Source organism: Porites lutea, chromosome 1 (genome assembly GCF_958299795.1).
Source record: "Porites lutea chromosome 1, jaPorLute2.1, whole genome shotgun sequence".
Classification (NCBI taxonomy): domain Eukaryota; kingdom Metazoa; phylum Cnidaria; class Anthozoa; order Scleractinia; family Poritidae; genus Porites; species Porites lutea.
In genome coordinates, this window is record NC_133201.1 from 4,034,531 (window position 1) to 4,050,200 (window position 15,670).

The following is a 15,670-nucleotide window of genomic DNA, read 5'->3' on the forward strand; positions in this document are numbered from 1 at the left end:
CAGAAAGTTCAAATTTTCCCGCGGAAGCATTCTCTCAGACGCTCTACTCTATTATGCACAAAAAGCAATTCTATCCCCCTAAAATACAAAAAAGCATAAAATCATGCCAAGTAGAATGTTTCATAAAGAAAAAACAACAAACTCAGTTAGGGGGAGTCATATAACAGGAGCTAAACGAAGAATCCAAGCAGCCCCCCCCCTCCCCCATTAAAAATGAACTGTCTCTTAGTCAGATGAATCATTCTTGATATTCCTAGGCTTTGTATGCGTTTTCAAGTCAACAGCATATCACAGGACAAAACTGGTTGAGCTACAAAATACATTGCTGGTCATTGTAATCAAATAAATATTGAACAAGAAATTTATTACTTTGAATTTTTAAATACAAAGCTACTGTTATCCAATTTTTATCTTCAAGTAGAGAGTTCTGCAGACAAAAATACCGGTTATTATGTAACCTTTGCATCTTATAATAATTTACCATCTGTTGACCTTTGATTAAATATTAAACTAATTTATAAAAAAAAATTACAAACTTTTTGGTAACATAACGTAAACTCTTTAAACCTATGACCGTTTAAAACTATGAAAGTAATTTTGGATATTAACAAGATAAATTTTTTCAAAACTATAATATAGCCATTAAATTTAAAGTACCCCTAAGTTGACACATAAAATAAATTATGTACTATTATCAACTTATGTACAATTAAACATCACTAAATACACTACGTAGCTTATTAAAAATAATTTATTATAAACATCTGTTTTTTAACTTTCAAAACATTATACACAATGTTAAAATGGCAACATTTTCAAAAGAATTAGGTTCAAATTACTGGATAAACTAAATCTAATTTTAAGTAATCAGATTAAGAATGCGTGGACAAATTGACTGCTGATGACTGTTAAAGTTCAGTTAGAAAGAAAGTAACAAAGTGGAAATATATTGGTGTTGTAGATGGTGTTATCATCAAAATGATGTTTGAATTTAAGTGCAAGTGAACAATACTCATAATGCAACAAAATAATAGCTAATCACAGGCATGGATCCACACTGGTTTCCAGCGTTTTGTGAAAATTGGTCAGATTTTACTTAGATAAATATATTATTGAATTAAAAAAATTTTTCAAGTTAAAATCTAGCCAATACCCCGTCTGAATGACTCAGAAACCCAGGAAAGGCGACTTTACACAGTTAAAATCCAAAAACTTTCGTGGGGGTTTCATGCCCCTTAACCCCGTTAGAAGCTTGTGCCTTTGGCGCTCATTTAGGAAATTGGTCAGTATTTATCCTACATCCATACCTGAATCATGAATGTATTTTGTTGCAACAAAAAGAAGCTCTTAGCCTTTCTACAACCCGATACCATAATGTGTCAATGAAAGTGAACATATTCAATTATGTAGCAGTATATATTCAGGTTGTTATTTTTTTTTTCACAGTGTTTGATCTGCATGTTAGCTCTGATAATCTGTCATGCTCTGTCGCAAACTTCATGTACATGTAGGCTACCCTGAGAAAACAGCCAATATTTGGTGACACCACCATAATAGTTTTCCCACCAAATAGTTTCTGAAGAACAAACACTGGCAGAAATTCCATACTTATGACATGAAACTCCCCTCACATCTGGGTAGTGATTCTGATTGGCTGAAAACAAAAATGTGCTTAAACCAATCAGAACTACTACCTAGATCTGGATAGTGATGCATCAGCAGTGTAGAATTTCTGTACTCCTTCCTGAGGCACCATTCCATGGGGAAACCATCATAGTGGTGTCGAAAAATGTTGTCCATTTTCTCGGTCTCCATGAAGGGCATTATTTTTGGCTTATAAAGATACTAGAGATCAGATATAATATATTGAATTTAGCCACACAAACAAATCTGGTATTATGTTTGTAGACAGTCACTACATGCAGTAAATGAAAAGAAGGTGTGGGATTGCCAAGTACATGGTTGCCTGAACAACAATTTCTTACTAATTTTTTTTGTTATAAAATTTCAAGAAGCTAACTTTTTTAGTTGATCCCAAAATAGCAGACTCAAAATGGTATGAGGACCTATTCTGAAGTAATGTGGCCCCAGACCCTTGAAAAATCCTGTTATCCCTTCTCGTTTAGATATTTTAATAAAACAGTCAATAAATCCATTGTAGAAGAGTCCCTTACCACTAGCATTGGTTCCTTGATTATAGAGGCGTGTACTTACAACATCAAATGGTGTCATAAAGGTAACCACAGCAATACTGCTTACCATGCTAGCAGATGCTGGAATAAGCCAGCTGCCTGGATTGAAGAAACCCATTTGGGCGATCTTTAACTTTGTTGTAGAGAAAGTAGACAACTGAACAGCTGATCCAACTGCAACACGAGCCAACGCCCCACTCACACCTCTCCAGAGTCCAGTAATCCCAAACTGTTTGTAGGTAGTGCTTATTGCATGGACAAATCCAGTGTGATGGTGTTGGTGACCTACAGCTATGACTTCTGCCGACTGTGATTGAAGGTGAGTCTTGACCTGGTAAATCAAAGTTGCTAGATAAGTCCTAAACCTGTCTTTAAGCTTTACAAGTTGTGACTATGGCCGACAGTTAAGACCACCACTGTCAAGCATTAAGGCAGTAATAAGCAAAGGATACTGCCGGAGATGAATCTCATCTTCAAACAGTGGACCTGCTAACTGCACAGGCTAAACAGTTACTTCCACTTACTTTAAGTCTCACCACAGGCAACCCAAGAAATGACATTAGAGTTCTATTGGTAACACAGATTAAATAGATCCCCTTAACCAGATGAATTTCATCAACAAAATGTAAATAATATTACATAATGTTAGTCCCCATCTTTCTTGAAGTTTCAAAGTGATTTGAGTAGTAGAAAATCATATGACCTAACAGTTTTTTTGGCAATAGAACTCTAATATTATGCACCTATCAATGTAATGCCAGCGGGGGGGGAGGCAGGGCATAGGGTGGGGATTTGACTTTTTCAAGATTCCCTGCTAACGGGCAAATCATTCCAGTCAAATGCAACCAAATTTTCCTGCCCCAAGCTGCACATTGCTGTCAGTCCCAAAGCAGAACCTAAGAAAGGCACAATAAAAATATCTCCAAATAAAACTCTGCAATCTTTTATAAACGTCGCTGCATCATCAAAGATACATGTTCCTGTTACAGCTGCAATTATACGTTTTAACCATAATCCGTGATACACTGCGTTGTGTTGTGTTCATTTACAAACGAGCTCCAACAAAACTCAAATGCTTCTTTTGGAGAAGAATAAATTCCACAAGTATTGCCTGTTTTGTTATAGATTCATTGTGTTTATTTTGCCTTTTGTCTTTTGTCTATCATTTGTAAACAATGGCTAGAACAATATAACTACTCCAATGTCCAATCAGCACTTATGACCGGATTCCGGACAGATATCATGTCATCAGTATGGAATTTCTGTCACTGAGTCGCAGACGTTCCTCCTCGCGAAACATCCCTCAACAGGGATGAGTGAGGAGAAACTTCTGCCGTTCACAGGCTAGAAGGTTCTTGAATTGATTGATCTGCAGTAGTTGGCTTACCCTTCCACTTAGAGTGTTCAGGAGTGGTCTTAGATCCATCTGAGAATTAGGCTATCAAGGCCTAAGCCTAAATGTTTGGAATTTTACTAAAAAATTAGGCCCTTTCAAAGATGTTTGATAAACTTAAATATCTGTTTACACTAGAATGCCATGTATGGTAGACCTTAACAGTTGAAAGTACTCCTAAATTGCCTGGAGAGAGAGGGTGGGGCAGGGGGGGGAGTGAAGTGAGCGCCAGAGAAGTTGCCTTATGTACTGTGGCACTATGTTTGGGGGTAGGGTTTTCAAGTAAACTTTAAATTCCTGGTCCAAAGCAAGTTAATCTGGGATAGAGTAGCAAGTATAGGATCCCGGTGCACCCCTCCCCCCACCCACCCAAAAAATTCAGGGTACCGGTCCACGGCCACGTTGCCTATTTTAGGCGTATTACTCAATAAACATAGCATCCGGTCACAACCAGAAGGTTCTCGCTGTTTCGGTGAACTAAATAAGCTTGCAATTGTATTTAGGAAATCTTCATTTTACTTTTTAAAGTTCTAACCCTCACCATGTATGCGGGACTTCCTAGAAACGCCCCGATGCCTCCTGAAAACGCACCGGCAACTAGACACCGCCAAAATTCGATTTCCCCTTCACTGTTTGCGGTCAACTTTAAATTGGTTAAAACTTGGTACGATCCCAGGCGAAAACCATTCATGACTGCCTGGTAAGCTAGAGCAGGAACAAGGCCACTTTGAAGAGATCTCAAACCGTCGTAACGGGCGATTGTGTAGAAGGCGTGAAAAGCGTGTCTGTAATGTCTGGTGTATGTTCCGCGCGCTCTCAGCTCTCCCTGTAACTGCATCCGCGTTTTCACCACTTCAAGAGGATTTGAGAAAATGCAAGCACCACACGCTGCTCCCGCACCTAAGCCAAATTCTTTTAGCTGTGCTAGCATTTTCCCGAAGACGCTAGGAGAAAAGAAAGAGGCCCGTACAAAGATAACTTTTTTTTCGGTTTTCCTTCAGGTGCTCTTCAGCTGAGATTTCAAAGTACTGTATTTATTTGGTCAGCGGGAAAACGAAAAATGGTAAGATACTACACCCGTTTTCATTGGCCAGATTTCCAATAAACCAATCAGAACAGCTGTTTTAATTCAGGCTTGTCGGCCATGTTTGATACTCAGAAAAAGTTAGTAGATTTTCAGCTGAAACGATTGCTGAGAGAAGTATAAAAATGCTGCAAGTTAGGCGGCAAATTCTACGCTTTGAAAACCTTACAAAGCTATGTACTAGGTCCATGGGTAAAATGGACCAGTTTAAATGGAAACGCCCCAAAGACAGGCCAAACAAAAAACCGAGATTGTCCATCATTCTGTTGGAAAAACACAAAAAGTTAGGCAACGCTGGTCAGTTGGTTCCAGTCAAGAGAGGCTACGCGAGAAATTTTCTGGTTCCTCAAGGCTTAGCTGCGTATGCCACGAAAGAGAACATGAAAAAATATTTACGAGAAGTAGACCCCGCTGATGCGGCCCCCGAATCTCAAGTTTGTCCCAAGTTTATGGCATTTCTGAAAAGAACACATTTGAAAATTAAACGAAAAGAAAACGAATTCTTCGAAGTGACAGAACATCATCTTGCTTTAGAATACCAAAGGCAGTATCAACTGTATGTGCCTGTACACTGCATCATAATTGAAGAACCCATAAGGTCTTTTGGACAGTTTGTGGTGAATGTTGCTGTAAGGGATGGAGTTGTTGTGCCCATGAAAGTGTCTGTGGAAGAGTGGAGGCCTTTTGTTCCAGATAGGTTCAAGGATGTTATGAGTTCTGAAGATTACATAAAGAAACAAACACAGGCTTAAAGGACTAGACTTGATTTCAATGCCACACCGCTCATGAGCAGTAACTAAGGACTCTCACCATTTTCCAGAACTTGCTAGCCAGACCAGTCCTGTCTTCAGGAGAATTCCACTATTAACCAGGATTATTTAGCCAGATCAGTTTAATGTTAGACAGTATGTGCGGCAGTGATAGTGTTAGTTAAAATTTCAAGAAAATACTAATATTTTATTTTCAAAATGACCGGTCTGGCCAGCCAGTTCTAAGTTTTGGATAGCGCCCTTAGTGATGAATTACCATAAAATAATGACCTAACAGATGCCAACTTCCAAATAAACACCCCCCTCTAATCTATTAAAATTGTATTAGATGCTCCTCTGTAATAAATGCCCCCTATGAGAATTACTCCAAAATACTAGTAATTAGCTAAAAGGAGCAAGATCATTCAATTCATTCAGTTTTTTGCTTGATTAACATTGTTTTGTGTATTTCATCTTGTTCGATATCAAGTTCAAAGTAAGGATATACTAACGATGGCAACACAATAACCCTGAGTGAGGATTCTGACATCAGTTTTGGGATGTGAAAGAGTGGTATGGATCTCTAGATGGCCTAGAATTATCAGTAATGATGGATTGGATATTCTGCTATCTTTAAACTCTCTTGTTATTTTTTGCAAAAGTATGTTAGCTTAACAGTTAGGAGAATCAACTCCTTTCTCTTTTTAACGCCTCCTATCTAATACAAGCCCCTGCTTGGACCCCTAAAATTAAATAGCACCTTGGGCATTTGTTAGGTCATTTACGGTAGGTATCAGGCAAGAGTGGCATTTGAGTCAGTTTGGTTAGACAGTTAAGTTTGGTTTAATAGAAAAAGTTAACATTTACAAAAAAATAAAAATACAAAAAGTGTCTGACTGTTCTTAATCTTTGGCAATATTTTAAGCAAAGGCTTTTTGCGCTGAGCAAACAACTGAAACAAATCAAATAGAACAGAACAAAGGCTGGAAAGAGGCAACTTGGTGGTTATTTACAAGTGAGCTGTTAAAGGGGCTAGGTCAATCTATTTCCTGCCCTTTTAAAAAGCTGAGACATCAACTGAATTCCCAAAACAATGGTCCAGTGTTTTGTTATTTACTTTTATATCAAAACAGTTGATTCCTACATTGATCTTGACCAAACCTAACCTGCCTTCGTATATGCTGATGTGATGATACCGCCAGCTATGCAGGCTAGCTTATGTGGTCATTTACTTTGCAAGATAAAAAGTGAGCCAGTAGATTAAAATAAGTCAAATTAGTCCAGTTTTTTAACTTTCATAGGAAGTGCAATGTTTCCAGACATATTTTTAAAAAGGCTTAGGAAAATAAAGTGGTGTTTTCATGACATTGGAAAAGTTCTTTAGTCGCAGTGAAACAGTAGATCATAAAAGATGAACAGCGAGAAATTCTACATGCTGACTGGTACTTAGATACTAGTGAATTGAAATTATCACTTTCATGTGAAAAAAAGAAATTGGGCCATACAGGGTGCAAGGTTGATAATTATGCCCTACGTACTACAAAGACATCTCTGGAGACTATGATTTCTTGGGCAAAGATTTAGATCACTGCTAGTTTTTGAAAAAGCAAAAAAGATGTGTAAATTTTGCCTCATCAGTAAATACCCCTTGCCCATTCGAAGTTACCCCTGCCTCCCCTCCCATTGACAGCAAGATTATGCGCCATCAGTCCTATTCGTTAGCGAACGTTGACATCCTAGGTGTGATGTGATTGGTAGATCAAGCTATGATGGCGGAAATTCCAAAATGGCGGACTACTGCCATTGCCGTTTGAAAAACAAGGCAGCAAAAGTTCTGAAACGAAAATGATGATGGTTAAGAAAAGGTAATATCCGATGAGGACATGAGTAGAAGAGTAATTTCCCCGGCGTTGCACGCGAGTTCCTCGCCCCAACACACCTTTGAGGTGATGCAACGCCGTTTGGAAATGGCCGAAGAAGAAACTAGGAAATTGGTGGATCAACTTGCTGAATATGGCTTCAGTAAAGATCGCGTGGACAATCTTGAAAGCAGTAAAAGTGGAAGGATAGAACCAGTTCAGCCGTTTAAGGCTACAGGAATAACTAGCCCTCAAATTGAGATCTTACAGCGAAATTACGAGCAAATGGTATCAAGAGTTTGTCGCGCTGAGAGCACAATTCAATCATTAAAACTTGCGATGTGTAGTCTGGAAGCCGAAAAAAATCTGGCAACGATAGGTAATGGACCAGAGGTTGTAACGTTGCCCAAAGATACGTATGAAAAGGAAATTAAGAAGCTTAAGAAGGATGTACAGAATCATAAAAAGGAGTTGCAAATATGTGAGGACGGTCGCAAGGAAGCTCAAGATATGGTGAAGCGCCTTGCCACAGAACTAGACAAAGCTTCTCAAAACAGTGAAGAGAATAGGTTGAAAACAGAGGAGCTTAAACTTTCAAAACAGAAACAAACCAAGAAAATTAACGAAGTAAGTATTTTTAAAATGAAAAGGGGTCTGATTTCAGAACTGTCAGAAGGAAAAAACTACTAAGGCCTGGTTCAGATGCCGTACTTTTCATGTGCCGAACGTAAGTTAATAAGTTTGACTTTGGAGCGATACTGGCGCAACATCTGATTCAGATGGTGCACCGTGTGCCTAAGTTAAGTTCAGCAAAAGTTCTGCCGCACCAAACGCTTTAGCCACACTAAACTAAAACTGCTGAACCAAACTAATTCAGACGCCGCTCTTTTGCCATTTGTAATTTCAGTTAGGTTCAGCACATGAGTGGAGTGGTGTCTGAACCAGGCCTTACATGAATAATCTTCAGATAAATTTGAATATCTCAAGAAAACCTCATCAAAACTGATGATGCATTCGAGTTGTCCAAGCATGAAATCAAGATGGCTGTAAAAAGGATTGACATAATTTCCCAGCCAATCTTGATGAAAAAACCTCAGTTGATAAAGTATTTATATTTACATTTTCCTGGCTCTAAAGGTCCGTTAACTGAAATGCTTAGCATGAGATAACTCATATGCAGGGTTACAGGCTGTCCCAGCTTTGCCACAAACAATCAGGAATTAGAAAAGAAATGAAAACCTCTGGCAACCAGGACACATAAACAAAGTCAGCTATAGTTTATTTACCCAAGAAGAGCTCAGGAGTTGTATGCAGTAACTCATTGAAATGTTCTCCTGTAAATTTAATGACCAAAAAGAAAACATTCGTCTGGAAAAAACCAGAATTCAATTAAGGACAGCTGTGTACCGTTTTTAAGCTCATGAAAAAACAAACAAACAAACAAACAAAATGTACAATGTATCAGGAAAGGAACATTAGTGGATTTGACTGTTCACCACAGAGTTCAAGGAGCTCAGTTGAACTTGAAGGGTTCTGAGTTCACTTCTTGTCTGAAGGTCAGGAATTATTTTCTATGCTTTTGATTCATCAAATTGTCTCTTCTTTAATTATGGGACTATTTTAAATATTAGACAACATGCAAGTTTGTATTATGTTTACTTGCCAAAAGAATTTTTTTTATTAATTTCCTATGATATTCGATCAAACTCTTTCCTTAACGCTTTCCTTATCGCACCACTTATTAATAAATATTTCCATCAATGATCAATTATAATTAATGATCAGCACACCACTACCCAGATGGTTTTGTGTTTTATAGCTCAAAGAAGAGTTGAACAGAGAAAGAGATCTTCGATCAAGCTTGGAGGATTCACACACCTCACTTTTGCAAAGAGTATCTGACATGGAGAAGATTGTAGAATCTGAGCGGGGTGATGTTCAAACCTTGGCTCAGGACTGCAAAACATTGAGAAGAGAGGCAGTATCTGCTCGTGAAGAATGTGAAAAAGCAAAACGGCTAAAAAGCCAGCTTGAGGCGCTGGTCACACAGCTGCAGGAAGATGCAGGTATGGAGAAATCTGGCTTGGAAATTTTCAATACTGATATTTCTGTGATGCTCTGCAAATGCCATTACCATGTTCTTGCCTGTAAAATTAGAGAGTTTTATCTTGTTTACAGCAAATGGCAAAGGTCAATTTGCACCAGGTGACCAGATTTTACTTTTTTTGTTGTTTACTGTTCATTTATTCTGCGTCGCAGACATAATTCACAGGTAACCTCATTTAGTAACTTCTGCAAAGCCCAATGGATGCAATGATTTACCAGAAACACGCTTTGAATTTCTTTTCATCCTGATTGGCAAATCAACAATTACTCTTTTAACAGACCAATCATGATAAGTCAGGGTGCAAAGAAAGTCAGTTTTACAGCTAGCCATTCGGGCTAGCTGTAGCTAGCATTTACTAGCCCAAACATCACTTTAACTAGCCTCAAATGCTTTTTGATGAGCAGGTTTGAATACACAGTTCTTCTGTAATTTGAATTCTCAAAAACTTCACTTGCCCATCGGGCAAGCTAAGAACAAAATTCACTAGCCTGATAGCAAAATGCTCTAGCCCCGGGCTATCGACAGTACTTTCTTTGCACGCTGTAAGTACTCAAATCCTGGTACACAGGTGGGACCCAGAACAAGGATTAAGGCACTGTTTCGCAGACAGAGTTAACCACAGTTTAGTTTCGTCTGTGGCACAGGCAGAGGCTACTGTTCATTTTAACTATGTTAAAAGTATTAATATTCATGCCAGTTTCATAATAAGAGTTGTTTTAGAGAGTATTTCTCTGCAAATTTCCTAATTTATGAAACTGTCACTTGAATCTGACGGTTTTCTTTAGCCGGAAAAGTAATTCTAAATCTTGATCTCTCTAATGTGCCGTGCTGTAACAGTGTGCCTCAAAGGCTTCTATGCTGGCAGCATTTACATTTGCAGCATATTAATTTATATGTTTTTGGAGGCTGCTTGATGGAGTGGTCAGGTGGCTTTCTCTCAGATATGCTTCACTCTTTCCAACCTCAACTTCATGGTAACAAAATACATGTAATAATACTATTTTCTTTGAATATTTTTTCTGGTACAGTTAACTCTGATTCACAATTAGCTACTCTATCAGCAGAAAGAAAGGTGAGTGAGACTAGGAAAATGTTATCCCAAAGCCTTTTCAATCCTTCTTGTGGAATGGTAGGACCTGCACTTGGTGTCTATGTGACTGGAGGTGTCCAATGTTGTTATAGACATGACTGAGTTGGAGTCCATCAATAAGCAAGTTGGGGTCGGTCTTATTCTGGAAAGCGCACATTTGCTTACTCTGCTGCCACTCTTTTTAATTGCCTTGACACTGATCTTAAGCAAATAGCGTGTGTATCTCCTTCTTCTATTATTTTTTCATCTAGATTGAATTATTTTAAGCATAAACTCTTTTTCTTATTCCTTAAGTTTGCTAGTACTTAACGTTTCTCATCTTGCAGAATTAATGTGTTATGATTGTTGTTTTTCTCTTTATTGTAACTGTATTAGAAGGTAATTAGTTTATATCATCTTATAGAGCGATTTTCGTATGACCTCGAAATGAAAACGCGCTAACAAAACAGGAACAACAAACGAACGGAAATAGAGCGATTTGATTGGTTTATCGAACAGATACAAACGCACGCGGCTTTTGGTTGGTTGAGCGAACGCTCGGGTGAAAAAACTTCACGCCCCAGAACTTTCTAGAAATCAACCGATGCTTCGCTTTGACGTCATACTGCGACGTGACTGGCCAATCGAACAATGCCTTTTCACGTTAGGGTTTTCTTTGGCGGGAAAACGAAGAGGCCATGTTTTGACCTATTCATCCATTGGCTGATGAAACAAATAAGAAACACTTACCGAAACCATTTTTCAAGGTCATACGAAAATCGCTCTATCTATGTTAAACCATACATTTTTCTAGTTCTATTTTCTTCTCTTGTCATAGTCATATATTACTGATTATGCATTAGTTTTATATGTGTATTTTGTATTGTTATGAAGGCCGTAAGTTAGATAACTATTGGGTTATTACGTCACCTTCGTTAACTAAAGAATATTGTATTGTATTGTACTGTAATGAAGTTATGAACGTGCATGTTATTTTTTTGTTCCTATTTTGAGCTCTAGGAAAAGTACATCCCTGATTAACAATTCCACCTGACCACATTGATTTACATTTTTGATTAAAAAATAACTAACATTAGCATGACAAGTACACTAACGGCCACCTAGTTGGGGACAGAAGAAAGTGGCTTTTTTGGAGAGGTGGCCATTACGAAGAGTTTTAAACAAGAATGAATGTATTGACTGTCCGCCAAAAGTAGTGGCCGTTGTAGAGAAATGGCTGTTGTGTAGAGGTGGCCATTAGTGAAGTTTCGACTGCAACATTTAACCAACCAATCAGAACATGCAAATCTCTTATATAATCACCTGTGATTAATATATTATACTCAAGTTAAATATAATTTAACTATAATAATCTTGCCAAGCTCGTTAGGGAATTTTTCAGTCATTAATGATACTATTATGGTTTTAGACATTAGATGCAGATAATTCAAGATTTAAGAAAGAAAACAAAGAACTAAGACAACAATTTGAACTTTTACGAAAGAGCTATGAGGATCTTAAGGTATTACAAAATAACATTTTAATAGTGAAATTGTTAAGATTAGAACAAACTTTGCTTGCAGGAGGATGGTATATTTCTGGTACGACAATAAAGAACTAACACAAATGAATCATAGTCAACAGTTACTGGCACTGCACAAACAACTTATTGATGGATTCAACCAAAACTGGCAATGGCAGAATGACTGAACAACTGACAATTTGACTAACAATAAACAACTGTTAAACTGTGACAGAAGACAGATCAAAATGCACCAGTAACAATTTATTAGTCTTCATTGCCAATGACATCATGACCTTACTGACAGACAACCAATAGCATTATGACTCAACTGACCAGTCGGGTCGATAAACAGAGTTTAACACCATCAACTGATGTGATACAACTCTGAAGATGACTTCTGCACAGGTTATCGAAATGTCAGTCACTGTCAACAACAGTCCTATTCAGGACTACATTCACCCAGACATTCTTGCTTCACCTACTTAATAAAACTAATTCCACTTAGTTTTTCTGAGTTATGTTATTTTGTAATCCATGTATTTCAGGGAGTTCATGAAAAAGTCCTGTTAGATCACCACAAAGCAAGTGACGCGTTAAAGGCAACGACTGCTGACAACAGAGTTCTGATTTCCCAGCATCAAAATGCTCTGCAGCGGGAACGGGACCAATGGAATAATCGAATGGTTGAACAAGAAAGAATGCTAGAGATATCTCGAAGTGAAATGGCACAAGAAGTAGCAAGGGAGAGAGAAAAACAAGAGTATTTGGAACATGAAAAGTAAGAATTATCTCTAATAAAATAATGAAACTCTGGACTCAAAAGAAACTTGAATTCCACATTGTCCTTTGAGCAAGCACCTCTCAGATTTTGCTTGCCTTGTGCCACTCGTTGCCTGTCTTAGTTAATAACTTTATTAGAGGTTAGAGGATGACTTGTTTCAACCCCTTAGGTCCTACCTTAGCCACCTTAGCCTTGCAAATGCTGTCAGCAGTGTCAGTAATTTATACTGATCCTTCTCTTCTCAAAATCTCATTTCTTTTCATTTTGCTTTTTTATTCTGCTAGATCAGTTTTAAGAGAAGACATCAACAAGTTGCACCGGCAGTTATTGGATGAACGTAGCAGAGCTGACAAAATCAAACAGGATCTTGTATGTTTGAAGTTCTTTTGTCCAATTCATATTTTTAATCTAACGATTGATTTTAATGGCCGTTTTCCAAGTCAGGCGGGACTGAAAAAGTAAAACAGGATTTGCAATTTCTCCGTTCTTTACGCCAACTTTTGTTATTATTTATTATTATTATTTATCTTATGATTTTATAAATGTTCTGTAAAGATAGTCAAGAAAGCTCTGAAAGTTACTGTGTATCAGTTTCGAGGGCGTAAAAATCACTTCCTTTGGTGTGTTGCAACACAGAAAGGCGAACAATTTCAGCAATGGCTCGACCGTTGTCTTCAGAGAAACAGCAGGCCGCCTTGAGTCAGTTCGCTAATATTGTAACCTTTCTTTTTCTTACGTTTTCAGGACATAGAAGTTTTAAACCTTCAGGCCAAAATTGATGGAATGACGCGAGACCGGGATCATCTGTCAAAAGCAAATGATCGAATAATGAACGAGGTACACTGTAGAGTTGTTTTGAAAACTGATCAATGAAAAGGCTTTAGTTGACAATAAAAATGTTTTTTAATCATTTCTCATGCATCTAGGTAAATCAAGCTGTAACCGATTTCTCGAATGAAAGAGACAAAGTTGTTGGGCAGCTCCAGGCTGCACAGGTAAGCTGACCTTTTCATACTCCTGAAAATGGTAAAACCAAAATTAACGAAAATTTACTAAAATTTAAGGAGTAAAAATCATAATTGTTGTGTAAAACGTTGGAAGCTAAATAGTACTACGTAAAATTACTTCTGAAGAGGTTGCATTTTAACGGTGACCTCCTCTATTGGCTGATTAACGTAATGCTATTTAGGCCATGTAATGTTGCAGTGAAGGTCTTCATCTTAAAATCATAGCCAGAGTTAAATCAGAGCGACCAATTTGCAGACAAATGACTAAGACTTAATTTGCACTAATATCCTTTCTATAACTACTATGTCTTTATATGACTTACAGTACTTTCTGGTCTGTTAAGGACATCTATTTACCAAACCAATCGGTAAACATAGTCTGACCGGGTAAAACAACCATAGTCCGGTACAAGCGACCTTAGTTCTCTATTGTGTAAGTGCTCTTTATACATCACCATAAGTTGTGAAGATGATTTCTTTTAGGGAGAGATCAAAGGTTTACAAGAATCAAAAATGCTGCTGGAAGACGAAAATAAGAGTCTGCTGGAAAGAATTTGTGCTCTGGAGGACAAGCAGGTGTGTATAAAGACGTTCTGTTTCTTGTTTTATTGTTTATTTTATACCGATTTTCGTATGACCTTCAAATGAAAACGCGCGAACAAAACAGAATCAACAAACAAACGGAAATAGAGCGATTTGATTGGGTTATCAAACGGCTACAAACGCGCGTGGCGTTTGGTTGGTTAAGCGAACGCTCCCGGTGAAAAAACTTCATGCGCGAGAACTTTCTAGAAATCAACTGATACTTTGCTTTGACGTCATACTGCAACACAATTGGCCAATCGAACAATCAGTTCTCTATATTAGGGTTTTCTTTGGCGGGAAAACGAAGAAGCCGTTTTTTGATCTTTTCATCCATAGGCTGATAAACCAAATAAAGAACACTTACCGAGACCATTTTTTATGGTCATACGAAAATCGCTCTATCGCGTTTTGAATGTTGTCGTTTTTGCTCTGTAGACAAGTCAAAGACAAATCGAAGAAGCTATGAAAGGCATGATGGACTCCAAGAACAGACTTGCCTTTGAGAAAGGCGGCCTGCAAGTTAGTGTCACAATTGATTATTCAGTGGAATCAGTTTTTCATGCCTTTACAGGCAAAAGGCTTTTACTTCGACAATATATGCTCACTTCATTGGTTCGCTGCTCTGTTGTGTGAAGTTGCTTGAGCAGTGGCTCGCTTTCTACGCCGCGCACTTGTAAAAACTTGCTTACAAGAATTTTCAGAACGAGACTAGGAATAATACCTTAAACGTGTCTTATACAATTTTTTTGACCAAAGTCCTTTTTCTTTTCAAGTCCAAGGTGGAACATCTCCAAGAAGAACTGAAATCATTTGGCGCAATAAAGGTATTGTATTAGCAAGGAAGTTTTCAGTTCAGTTTTGTTGAGTGTGAGCTTAACTTAGAAACCAGTTGCATAATCCACGTCTGACATAACTGTTCAACCCTTTTAAACTCTATATTTTAACACCAGACGTTAGAAGTTACGTTAGTCCAATGTTAACGGCCCCAGGGGTAAATGTATAACCAACGCCGCCAGTCCACGCGACTCGCTTGAAGTAGTTTCGATTTTCATTCGAACTGGCTTCTAGCACTTACTTAAAGTTGTGATCGGTTCATTTAATTATCTTTGTCTGATATGACTGAATTGGTTTTTGGGTCTAGATAGTGTTCCATCACATGAGTTATAGCTAGCATTTTTTTATGGGAGAGAGGGGACCTTAGTGAGGAAGCACTGACAACTGTCGTAAGATGTAATTAAAGTCTTTTATTTTAATATTGCAGATAGAGGCGGAACAGCTTAAGAAGACCAACAGCAACTTACAAAACCAGCAAAGCAAGG

The 15,670-nt window shown here is 37.9% G+C and overlaps 3 protein-coding genes across 3 annotated transcripts in view; 2 read left to right on the top strand and 1 right to left on the bottom strand.

Annotated features, from left to right (window-relative positions):
• Positions 1 to 1,830: 1,830 nt before the first annotated feature.
• LOC140934257 (solute carrier family 25 member 35-like) lies at positions 1,831 to 4,598 on the bottom strand. Its single transcript, XM_073383919.1, has 2 exons — positions 4,127 to 4,598; positions 1,831 to 2,523 (listed from the first exon to the last, which is right to left on the bottom strand). The coding sequence occupies exons 1-2, from the start codon at positions 4,514 to 4,516 to the stop codon at positions 2,008 to 2,010; spliced, it is 906 nt and encodes a 301-aa protein (XP_073240020.1). The 5' UTR covers positions 4,517 to 4,598; the 3' UTR covers positions 1,831 to 2,007.
• A 125-nt stretch (positions 4,599 to 4,723) lies between these two features.
• On the top strand, positions 4,724 to 6,747 carry LOC140934265 (large ribosomal subunit protein bL9-like). Its single transcript, XM_073383926.1, has one exon. It carries the CDS (start codon positions 4,795 to 4,797, stop codon positions 5,419 to 5,421), a length of 627 nt encoding a protein of 208 aa, XP_073240027.1. The 5' UTR covers positions 4,724 to 4,794; the 3' UTR covers positions 5,422 to 6,747.
• A 541-nt stretch (positions 6,748 to 7,288) lies between these two features.
• LOC140942816 (coiled-coil domain-containing protein 150-like) overlaps positions 7,289 to 15,670 on the top strand; it is a 17,986-nt gene continuing 9,604 nt past the window's right edge. The window contains exons 1-12 of the mRNA XM_073391824.1: positions 7,289 to 7,904; positions 9,097 to 9,343; positions 10,413 to 10,456; positions 11,883 to 11,975; positions 12,524 to 12,756; positions 13,044 to 13,128; positions 13,504 to 13,596; positions 13,686 to 13,754; positions 14,250 to 14,342; positions 14,787 to 14,870; positions 15,125 to 15,175; positions 15,613 to 15,669. Coding sequence (XP_073247925.1) covers positions 7,302 to 7,904; positions 9,097 to 9,343; positions 10,413 to 10,456; positions 11,883 to 11,975; positions 12,524 to 12,756; positions 13,044 to 13,128; positions 13,504 to 13,596; positions 13,686 to 13,754; positions 14,250 to 14,342; positions 14,787 to 14,870; positions 15,125 to 15,175; positions 15,613 to 15,669 — 1,752 coding nt within the window. The 5' untranslated portion in view covers positions 7,289 to 7,301. The remainder of the gene's footprint in view (positions 7,905 to 9,096; positions 9,344 to 10,412; positions 10,457 to 11,882; positions 11,976 to 12,523; positions 12,757 to 13,043; positions 13,129 to 13,503; positions 13,597 to 13,685; positions 13,755 to 14,249; positions 14,343 to 14,786; positions 14,871 to 15,124; positions 15,176 to 15,612; position 15,670) is intronic.